Source organism: Nematolebias whitei, chromosome 19 (genome assembly GCF_014905685.2).
Source record: "Nematolebias whitei isolate Nwh7 chromosome 19, NemWhi1, whole genome shotgun sequence".
In the NCBI taxonomy this organism is placed as follows: domain Eukaryota; kingdom Metazoa; phylum Chordata; class Actinopteri; order Cyprinodontiformes; family Rivulidae; genus Nematolebias; species Nematolebias whitei.
This window is the reverse complement of record NC_056516.1, coordinates 1,771,451-1,783,261: the sequence shown is the minus strand read 5'-3', so window position 1 is coordinate 1,783,261 and position 11,811 is coordinate 1,771,451. Positions and strand designations below refer to the sequence as shown.

At 43.5% G+C, this 11,811-nt stretch overlaps 1 protein-coding gene across 1 annotated transcript in view; it reads left to right on the top strand.

Moving 5' to 3' along the window:
- Window positions 1-11,811, top strand: part of fam135b (family with sequence similarity 135 member B) — a 191,907-nt gene that overhangs the window by 35,652 nt on the left and 144,444 nt on the right. Inside the window, exon 3 of the mRNA XM_037693577.1 lies at window positions 5,407-5,546. Within this exon, the coding sequence (XP_037549505.1) occupies window positions 5,407-5,546 (140 nt within the window). The remainder of the gene's footprint in view (window positions 1-5,406; window positions 5,547-11,811) is intronic.

Here is an 11,811-nt window from a genome sequence, read left to right as displayed (position 1 = left end):
CGTCAACATACCTGAACCAATGACTTGGTGGTGTCCCTGAAAAGGACGTCAAGGCTCTCTTTTCTACCTCCTCCATGTACAGGTTGGCAACAATAGGAGAAACTGGAGACCCCATAGCACACCCATGTTTCTGCCTATAATATTGCTCCCCATATGTGAAGTAGGTTGACTGCAGGCACAGTTTCAAGAGTTGACACAGTTGTTCTGTGGAAAGCGTGGTCCTGCTGCTCAGAGTGGTGTCTGATTTTAATTTTAAACTGACCACCTCTACTGCATCATCAACAGGAATGCACGTAAAGAGTGATGTGACATCAAAAGAGACCATTGTTTCATCAGTCTCCATGATGACATCCCTCACCTTATCCACAAAGTCCATGGTGTTCTGTATGTGGTGGTCTGAGCTGCCAACTAAAGGGATGAGTACAGACGCCAGATATTTGGAAACATTGTAAGTGACAGAGTTAATCATGCTACCAATAGGTCTTAAAGGTACACCTTGTTTGTGGATTTTAGGTAAACCATACAGACTAGGTGTGGCCTCCCCTGGGTACAGTCTGTGGTACAGAATACGGTCAATAGCCTTGTCCTGCTCCAAATTTTTCAGGCAATCTATTAACTTCTTCTTGTAACCACTTCCTGGATCTCTTTTCAGAGGTTCATAAGTGTCCAGAGGACCAGATTGAACTTTTTTGGATTTTTCTACCTGGATTATTGAGCATGCATCAGGAAATCTCCTCAGATGTTTTCTCTTGCTTGCTTGATGCCAATGATTTGACCCTTCTCAAACAGACTGACATCTTTTCCTAGTTCTAGAATTACACCGCTCAAGATGGCTGCATGTTGGAGTAGCTCTGTTACTTTCATTCTGAGATATTACTTTTGAAAACTTAAATTCCTCTTTTTTCTGGATATAAATCACTTTTTTTTGGATGATTATTTCCTCTGGTGTTGGATGCTGTGCAGCTGGAAGGATTTTTACAGAAATATCTTTGCTTTTGGACATTTGTTATGATGCGTAACCATAACAACAAGGTTTTTTACAACTGGGAGCAGCTGATTAACATCTCCAAAGCTCAAATAATATCTCAACTACAGCCTCAAATCCCAAATGAGTTGAAAAGGAGGCGTCGTGGATGCAGAGCAGGAGCAAAGAAGAGGGAGAAAGAGAGAAGAATGCAGTTTAAACCATCTCTTCCATCAATTATGATGGGCAATGTGAGATCGCTGGGAAACGAGTTGGATGAACTTCAAGCCCTAACAAAGACCCATCCAGAGTATCGGAAATGCAGTATTATGTGTTTCACTGAGACATGGCTGCAGGATCATATCCCCGACTCCAGCGTTTCCTTGCCAGGCTTTCTGACCATACGAGCAGATAGAGATTTAAAGAGGAGTGGCAAAAGGAAAGGAGGTGGGTTGACAGTGCTTGTGAACAACAGATGGTGTAATCCTGGACATGTTACTGTGAAGTGTCGTCTCTGCAGTCCAGATATTGAACTGTTAGCGCTAAGTTGTCGTCCATATTATTTGCCAAGAGAGTTCACCATTGTTATTTTGGCAACTGTTTACATTAAACTCAATGCTGTTGCCGAGACTGTGTGTGATGTCATCAACTCCGAGGTTGCTAAGCTACAGACACAACACCATAGTGCGTTTGTTGCAATATCTGGGGATTTTAATCATGCCTCTCTCTGCTACACTTCCGACATTCGAACAGTTTGTCAGCTGCTGTACCAGAGAAAACAAAACGCTGGACTTGTTTTATGCAAATGTCAAGGATTCATACATCTCTAAAGCAAGACCCCCTCTTGGCAAATCAGATCACAATCTTGTGTTTCTCTGCTCAAAATATAAACCCCTTGTTCAGAGGCAACCTGCAATAAAGAGAACAGTGAGAAAATGGTCAACGGAAGCTGAAGAAGCCCTGCGGGGTTGTTTTGAGGCTACAGACTGGGATGCACTGTGTCAGCCACATGGAGAGGACATCAATGCCATGACTGAGTGTGGACCGACTATATAAACTTCTGTGTAAACAACACCATCCCCACCAGAACAGTGAGATGCTTCCCCAGTAACAAAGCCTGGCTCACCACTGACCTGAAGGAACTGCTAAACCAGAAAAAATAGCCTTCAGGGAGGGAGACAGGGAATTATTGAAGAGTACACAGAAGCAATTAAAGTCAAGATAAGAAACATCTTGGAGGTGTACAAGAAGAGGCTGGAGAGCAAGCTCCAACAGAACAATATCAGAGAGGTGTGGTCAGGGATGAAACAGATCACAGGCTTCAAGCAGAAGGAGGATCAGAAGGATGGAAGCCTGGACAGAGCCAATTAACTGAACACATTCTTCAATAGGTTCAGTTCAGGAACAAGCTCAGCATCCTCCTCTCTTGCCCACAGCCAAACATACATACCACCCTCCATTGACCCAAGTCTGTCCTGTCACACCTCACATATTGTATCTACCACCTCAGTCATTTTTTTTTTCATTTAGCCTTTATTTATCCAGGTAGTCTCATTGAGCCACGAGAACTCATTTTCAAGAGAGACCTGTTTTAGGGAGCAGATGGTGTGGGTTGAGGGCCATGCTCAGGGGCCCAGAGTGGAGCGAATGAGGGTGGAGGGAGGTGTGAGTGTTTCACCTTTTCCACCCACATTTTGATTTTGATGGTACTGGGAGGTGAACCTACGACTTTCCGATCACAAGCCCATCTTCTAACCTCTGCGCCACCACTCCCCCACAAGGGTCATGGACCCTTCTTCTACATATTGGTCTTCAACCAAATCAGAAGATGCTGATACCTCCTTTGCCTCCCCCCCTCTGCTTCTCCAGAAGTCAGGTGAGGAAGCAGCTGGAGAGACTGAACCAGAATAAGGCTGCAGGTCCAGATGGTGTCAGTCCCAGAGTCCTGAAGGTCTGTGCAGAGCAGCTCTGTGGGGTTCAGCAGCATCTCTTCAACCTTAGCCTGACCCAGGAGAAGGTTCCAGTGTTGTGGAAAACATCCTGTCTTGTTCCAGTGCCAAATAAAACTCACCCATCAGCCCTCAATGACTATAGACCTGTTGCCCTGACATCCCACATCATGAAGGTCCTAGAGAGACTTCTGTTGACCCACCTGACTAGACAAACAAGCACATATCAGGACCCACAGCAGTTTGCTTATCAGCGTGGACTTGGAGTTGAAGATGCCATCATACACCTGCTTCAGCAAACTCACTGTCATCTAGAAAAGGCAGACAGCACTGCGAGAGTCATGTTCTTTGATTTCTCCAGTGCATTTAACACAATCCAGCCTGATTTGCTTTGTCAGAAACTTCAGAAGACTCAGGTGGAGGCCTCAACAATCGCCTGGATCAAAGACTACCTGACAAACAGACCACAGTTTGTGAGACTGAAGGGTTGTGTGTCTAACCAGGTGGTCAGTAGCTCAGGAGCACCACAGGGGACTGTACTCTCACCATTCCTTTTCACTCTGTACACCTCAGATTTCCAGTACAAAACAGACTCCTGTCATCTGCAGAAATATTCAGATGACTCTGCAGTAGTCGGGTGTATCAGAGATGGACAAGAAGCTGAGTACAGGGAACTGGTGGACCGCTTTGTGGCATGGTGTGGAAACAATCATCTCATCTTGAATGTGAACAAAACAAAGAAGATGATTGTAGATTTCATGAGAATCAGGAACAGGTCCAACCCTATTTCCATCATGGGAGAAGAAGTGGAGGTGGTGGAGAAGTATAAATACCTTGGAGTTCACCTGGACAATAGACTGGACTGGAAATGCAATAGTGAAGCCGTCTATAAGAAGGGACAGAGCAGACTGTACTTCTTGAGGAAGCTGAAGTCCTTCAACGTTTGCAGCAAGATGCTGCATATCTTCTATAAGTCTGTTGTAGAGAGCACTATCTCTTCTGCCATCATCTGCTGGGGTAGCAGCACCAGAGCAAGTGACTTAAAAAAGATCAACAAGCTCATAAAGAAGGCTGGCTCAGTTCTGGGGACCCTCTAGAACCTTTGGAGATGATTGTACAAAGAAGGATTCTTCATAAAATGAACAACATTATAGACAACCCTCAACATCCTCTTCATCAGACTGTCATACAACAACAAAGTGTCTTCAGTCAGAGGCTTCTTCAGATCCGTTGTAGGACAGACCGCTACAAGAGATCCTTCCTGCTCACAGCCATCAGCATCTATAACAACTCATTAATGAAACCAGGATGATGAGTTACCACAACATATAATTTCCCTCTGGGATTGATAAAGTATTTTTGAATTGAATTGAATTTAATTTCCACAACCACGCAATGTGTCTTTCAACATGTTTTTTTAAGAAATAAGAAGCAACTCATTTCACCAGTTGGGGTTAAATAACTTGTTGCCATCTGAAATATAATTGCCCATGCAGTAATTATCCAATAGGAGGCTCGTACCTATTTGCTTAGTTAAATCCAGGTAGCGACTTTTTTTTGGCCAGGCAGTGTAATTGTATGGAGAAATTTGTACAGTCTTTTAAATCCTGCCTGATTACTCACCTTTTTACACTGGCTTTTAATTGTTCCCCCATCGAGAAGCAAAGAAGGGGATTTGGAAATGCCCTCCATCCGTCTCTCTGTCCGTGCATGCTGTGTGCATAATAACTTTAAAAATGAGTGTGATACCGACTTCCATTGTGTTGTGTGGATACATCTGTGTGAAAGAAAGTTTCCTTTCGAACATTGGGTTGCCACGTCAGAATCCAAGGTGGCTGCCACCATAAATGTTTGTGTTGTGAACATGAAAATTTGAAATATAGATGTGGTACTGACTTCCATTTTGGTGTGTGGCTGTATCTAGGCATAAGAAAGGTATACATATAATAAAATCGACCACCCCAATCATTTGTGGAAACTATGCTTTCCAGTTTTTAAATTGATTAAAATTATACTTTCCTCAAATGAGTGGGGTGGCTGAAGAATAATCTATGGGGGCCAAGGCCACCATTTGTCACCCCTGGTTCCACCATTGTGCCTGGTGATGGATCAGATTTCTCCCTCTACTTGCCAGAATCCGTCACTCTGTGCTGCCTTAGACAAGAAAAAAAAAAGCTATCTCTTCTTTTAGACACAATGTAACTCCTACCCATGTGAATATCTTTTGATATTTCCTGTTTAATTCCAGTCAATAAAAACACTCATCTCAAAACTACAAACATTCACTACTTACGTAAATCCCTTAGGGATGGGAAGACATCGATCGGCGTACCAATTGTTCTAGTTCAATTTGAGTTCCATCAGATTTGTGAGGTTGTGTTGGTTTCTTGTTTTAGTCTCCTTTTTGCCTATTTTATTGTACTTGTTAGATTTATGTGTTTATTTGAAAAGTAAACTCTTGGTAATTGTGTTTTGTTGTGTCTATCACACCAGGAGAATGCAGCTTCAGCTCAGCAAGTGTGTATGACAGCACTGTCTTCAGCCGGATCATTCAGATCCTTTATAGAAATGAGGAGATTGCAGTGAATGACTGTATGACCTTCAAAGTCCACCTGCTGCTGGATGGAGAAAAGGTGAGTAAAACAATGTATTGATTTAATGGAAGGAAAGCATCTCAACAAGATTTAATCTCAACTCATGACATTCATAAGAGTCAGAGAGATTTATTTGTCATACACACCACATGTGGTACATGTGGTGGAACGAGATTATGTACATAGGGTCCCAGTTACATCCAACAATAAAGTGTAAAAGAAAAACTGTAATACGATCTAAGATATGAACTAAGAATAACATCAACTAAATACACACTAAGCACTCATAACATAAAAAACATTATGTCAAACAGCAGCATGAACATGAGTCTGTGTGAGCAGATGAGCACTCATGAACACAGCAACATGAAACAGATCAGGAGCAACAAGAAACAGATCAGCAGCAACATGAAACAAATCAGCCGCAACATGAAACAGATCAGTAGCAACACGATGTGATTTTCACAGTGATTATCCTGGTTAGATATTCATGAGTTTAACAGCTTCAGGGTAGAAGCTGTTCCTCACTCTAGTGGTTGTAGACTTAATGCTCCTCAACCTCTTTCCTGAGGGGAGTGGGGCAAAAAGTGTGTGTGCTGGGTGAGTGGGATCCTTAATGATGCAGGTGGCTCTCTTCCTGCATCTGAAGGTGCAAATCATGATGAGGATGAGGCCGCAAGAAAGTTAGCCACAACCAAGTACCTACAGACAGTAAGGCAGGCCTTGAAGAGCCAGCTGAATGGCAAGAACAAAGTCAGAGCCATCGACATGTATGCAGTGCCAGTCATCCGATACCCAGCTGGTATATTAATCTTTATTATCTTTAGATAAAAAGTAATTCATACCAAATAAAATAAAATAAAACAAATCATCAAGTAAAAAAGACAAACACATCCATCACAAAGCAGACAAACAGTTATTCCAATATTTTAAAAAGCTTGAGGTATATCTAGTATCACTATATGTTGCATTTGACAAAGCTCTTACTATTAAGTTGTTTGATACATCCAAGCGGTACATAAATTTATACATAAAGTTCCTCAGCAAGGCATGAAAAGTTGGAATGTTGCTCATGACAAACATTTGACTTGCAAATTCAAAAATACTTTATTAATCCCAAAGGGAAATTATTTGTTGTAGCTCATCATCTTGGTTTCATTAGAGTTGTTATAGATGCTGATGTTTTGGGCAGGAAGGATTTCTTGTAGCAGTCCGTCCCATAGCGGATCTGAAGAAAATGGCTGCAGATGCCGATTTGTCCACCCAGACCCTGTAGGCTTCTTGTCTTCTTGGGCAGCAGGACTGCCTGAATGCCGGCAGAACTCCTCCCTGTGCAATGGCCATTTCTTGCAGCAGCCTGCCGAGCCCCTCGTCGCTGCAGACTTAACTGCAGGTGCCAGGGGACGATCTGGTCAGGCACTCGAGCACAGCATCCAGGTAGACGGTGAGAGGAGAGGACGCTGGCGCTGTATGTTTGGCGCTGTATGTTTGCCGCTTCTCCGCGCTAAAAAGTCATTATACTGTTGCTATATTCGTGGACATTTATCTGGACTTATTTTTTGTCCAGTAATTTGGCAAACAGTACTTATACAGACAGCTTATTAGCACTCCCTAACCGGAATTTGGGACTATTGCTGTCAACCTACAACTCCAGCACGGCAGCTCCGTCTTTGCTTGAAGAACTAGCAACTATTATTGTTGCGCTTACCTTGCTGCCACTGTCAACCTTCTGTGTCGTCTGGATTGTTCCAGTTGTTGTCATCTTTTGCTGGATTTTTTTCCTGTGCTATGCTGTGGATTACATAGCACTGCTTTTTGGATATTTTTTTTCGAAGCTGTGGGTCTGCTGTTAGCAGCTAGCTCTGTGCTAGCTTCCCCGGCTTGGCTGGCTTGTCGATGTTGACCTACTCCGCCTCCCAGCTGATTGGACGTAACAACTGCTCCATCCCACCTTCTGTTTCTATCATTAAACAACTGGGCCTTCTGCGTAGACCTCATTATGTCCATAGAGGCTCTCGGAAGAGAACTGTTTACTCGCAGCAAGCTGGGTATGACTCCATCCCTTCCATCTGGTCTACCAGTCCTGCCGCACATCAATTACGTCATCAGAACGCTGCCTCTGTAGTCCCTGATATTGCTGAAAGAACACAGCGCACGAAGTGGCAAGGAAAATGTGGAGTGGACTTCAGGTTGCTTAAACCTCTTCTAAAGGCTTCTACTCCAACCAGTATTAAAATAGAAATTTTCAATGCTCAATCACTGTCCAATAAATCATGTCTTATTCATGATCATATTCTGGAGAAGAATTTGGACCTCATGTGCCTTACTGAAACATGGCATCAACCAGATGTGTACAGCTCTCTGAATGAAGCCTGTCCCTCTGGATACAGTTACCTGCAGAAAGCCCGCTGCACTGGCCGTGGTGGTGGTCTGGCTGTAATTTACCACAGTAATTTAAAATGATCACATTTAGCTTCTCAGGACTTTTCGTCTTTTGAATGTTTGGCCTTCAACCTCAAAGCCCCCCGCCTGATGAATGTTATATTGATTTATCGGCCTCCCAAACCACATGTTTCATTTAACTCAGAGATGCATGACCTTCTCACTTTTTTTCTGCACATCTCCTGTGAAAAATATTATTCTTGGAGATTTAAATATCCACATTGATATTTCCTCTTCCCCTCTGGCAGCAGAGTTTAAGTCTCTTTTGGACTCTCTCAATCTCATTCAATATGTTGACGCCCCTACGAACAACAGGGGGCACACGCTGGATTTGGTGATTACAGACACTGTACCTATCAATAACTTATCTGTATATGACCTGGGTGTCTCAGACCACAGTGTCATCTCCCTGGAAGTGCCTTCATCTTCATTTGCTCCAAATCCTAAACGACTTATCCAGTTCCGTGACTTTAAAAACATTTCCCCTGAGGTTCTGTCCTCTGATCTCCACTCCCTGTCCGCAGTCAATCATTCATCTGCAAATGACTCTGTGGATTACTACAACCAATCTCTCCAGGAGCTTCTGGACCTCCATGCTCCCTTTAAAGCAAGGTTGGTGTCTTTCTCCCATTCAGCCCCTTGGTACACTGCTGAGCTGTGCAAAATGAAAGCAGCTGGCCGTGCTATTGAGAGACGTGTAAAATCATCTGGTCTCTCTGTACATCAGCAGGCATATAAAGAACATCAGAAAGCCTATGCCTTTTCTCTTAAAGAAGCACGGTCCAAATATTATTCTAACATCATCAACAACTGCCCTGGAAACTCTAAACAACTCTTCTCCACAATAAATCATCTCCTTGATCCCATTAAACAATCTCATGAGTTCTCTGTTCAAAAATGCAACCTGTTCCTTTTATTTTTTAAAAACAGTCAACTCTATTAGATCTCAGCTCCATAGCCTCCCTGATCTTCATCTGCCATCTACCCGTCTGCATTCTGGGTTCCTGAGCTGCTTTGATGAGGTTGTTCAGAGTGAAGTGGAGACCATCATCACGAAAATGAAACCTTCATCCTGGGCCCTAGATCCCTTCCCCTCGTCTCTCATTAAATCCAATCACTCTGCAATAAGCCCATTAATCACACAAATAATAAATAAGTCACTGCAATCTGGTCAAGTTCCACTGCCTCTTAAAACTGCCATCATTAGGCCTCTTCTGAAAAAATCTTATTTGGATCCAGAAATTCTGTCTAATTACCGCCCAATTTCCCACCTCCCATTTCTGTCAAAAGTGCTGGAAAAAGCAGTTGCTGCTCAGCTGCGGATCCACCTACAACAAGACTCCGTGTATGAGAAGTTTCAGTATGGCTTCCGTGCAGCTCACAGTACTGAGACAGCATTGCTGAGAGTCACCAATGATGTCCTCATGGCTGCTGACACTGGTTCTCCCTCCCTCCTTGTTCTCTTTGACCTCACTGCAGCTTTCGACACTGTGGATCATAGTATCCTCCTCCACCATCTTCATGTGGAGGTCGGTCTCTGTGACACTGTCCTGGACTGGTTTAAATCTTTCCTTTCCAATAGGCTGGAATGTGTTAGTCTTGGCAATGCCAAATCCCAGACTGTCTGTGTCTCCTGTGGTGTCCCTCAAGGGTCAGTTCTAGGGCCCCTGCTATTTTCCCTTTACATGCTGCCTTTAGGTCAAATTATTAAACAGTACAACATTTCTTTTCACCGTTATGCTGACGATACACAGCTTTACATCAGGACTGGAGCATCATCTTCACCATTGTCATCTCCATCTTCACTCGCTGCCCTCTCTACCTGCCTGGAGGAGATAAGGGCATGGATGAATCAGAACTTTCTTCAGTTAAACTGCTCCAAAACAGAGGCCATACTGATTGGCACCCCTCACCAGGTTAAAACCTCAACTATAACGACTATTTCCTTTTCTGGACAAGACATCCCCCTCTCCACCTCTGTTACAAATCTTGAAATAAAAATGGACTCTCATCTTACATTTGAAAATCACATTAAGCATCTGTTTAAAACCTGTTTCTTCCATCTTCGAAATATCTCCAAACTTCATCCGTCTCTCACTTTTGCTGATGCAGAGAAACTCGTTCATGCCTTTGTCTCCTCCAGGCTCGACTACTGCAACTCCCTGTTTACTGGAATACCCGGCAAAAACTTTCAAAAGCTTCAATATATTCAAAACAGTGAAGCCATGATTTTATTGAGAGCTCGTAAATTTGAACATATTACACCCATTCTTCATAACCTCTTTTGGCTTCCTGTCACCTACAGAATTCAGTACAAAATTGCTCTCAATCAACCTTTATTTAGACAGGTAAATCTCATTGAGCCTCGAGGACTCATTTACAAGAGAGACCTGATTTCAACAAAGAAAGATGACAACAATGGACAACAGCAACAACAATAAACAGTTATAAAAAAGTCATACTACAGTTTTTTGTTTTTTAACAAATAGGATGACTAAAAAAAAAGTAACAAAAAACAGCTAGATTCTAAGGCGAATGTAGAAAACTAAAAACAGGAACATGTCTGCATTGGTCCCTGCCAGGAGTCCAACAGATTCTTAAAGCCACTTAGAGAGGTCAAGGTCGAGAGCTTCAAATCTTTTTTTAAGATATTCCAGGAAACAGGAGCAGAGTAGGAGAAGGCCCTTTTGCCTAGTTCAGTCCTCATTGAAGGAACACTGCAGGTAATAATGTCCTGAGAGTGCACTCCGTACCTGCACTCACGCAGAGCCATGTAGGAGGAGATGTATGAAGGCAGCATACCAAGAAGCGATTTAAAGATGAAAATGTACCAATGAGAGAGTCTGCGTGAAGTTAATGATGTCCAGTTAACCAGTGAATACAGGGTGCAGTGGTGGGTACGATAATCACAGCCAGTTATGAATCTTAGTGCACCATGATAGACAGCATCCAACATCTGCAGGGTTCTTGTAGGAGCGTTCATGTAAACAATGTCACCATAATCAATTGAGGGAAGGAAAGTCACAGATACAAGGCGTTTTCTAGCATTCAGGGTTAGACAGGATCTGTTTCTGAAAAAGAAACCCAGTTTAACTTTCAGTTTCTTTACCAAGTTTTCCACATGGAGCTTAAAAGAGAGATGTGAGTCAACCAAGATACCCAAATATTTATAGGAATCAACAAACTCAATGGGGACACCATTTGAGGATAAAATCGGAGGAAGAACTGCTGGGACCAACTTCCTATTTGAAAAAAGCATCCCTTTGGTTTTGTCGGTTTTTAGGACTCTCATTTGCCATCAGTGTTTATATGGAAATTCACCAGATTATCTGAAAGACATTCTTGTTCCATATTCATCCACCCGGTCCCTAGGATCACAGAACAGTAATCTCCTCCACCTTCATCCATCCATCCATCCATTTTCTTCCGCTTATCCGGGGTCGGGTCGTGGGGGTAGCAGCCTAAGTAGGGAGGCCCAGACTTCCCTCTCCCCAGCCACTTGGGCCAGCTCTTCGGGGAGAATCCCGAGGCATTCCCAGGCCAGCCAAGAAACATAGTCCCTCCAGCGTGTCCTGGGTCTTCCTCTGGGCCTCCTTCCGGTGGGACATGTCCGGAACACCTCACCAGGGAGGCGTCCAGAAGGCATCCTAAACAAATGCCCAAGCCACCTCAACTGGCTCCCCTCGACATGGAGAAGCAGCGGTTCTACTCTGAGTCTCTCCCGGATGATCGAGCTTCTCACCCTGTCTCTAAGGGAGAGCCCAGACACCCTGTGGAGAAAACTCTTTTCGGCCGCTTGTATCCGAGATCTCATCCTTTCGGTCACAACCCAAAGCTCGTGACCATAGATGAGGGTAGGAAC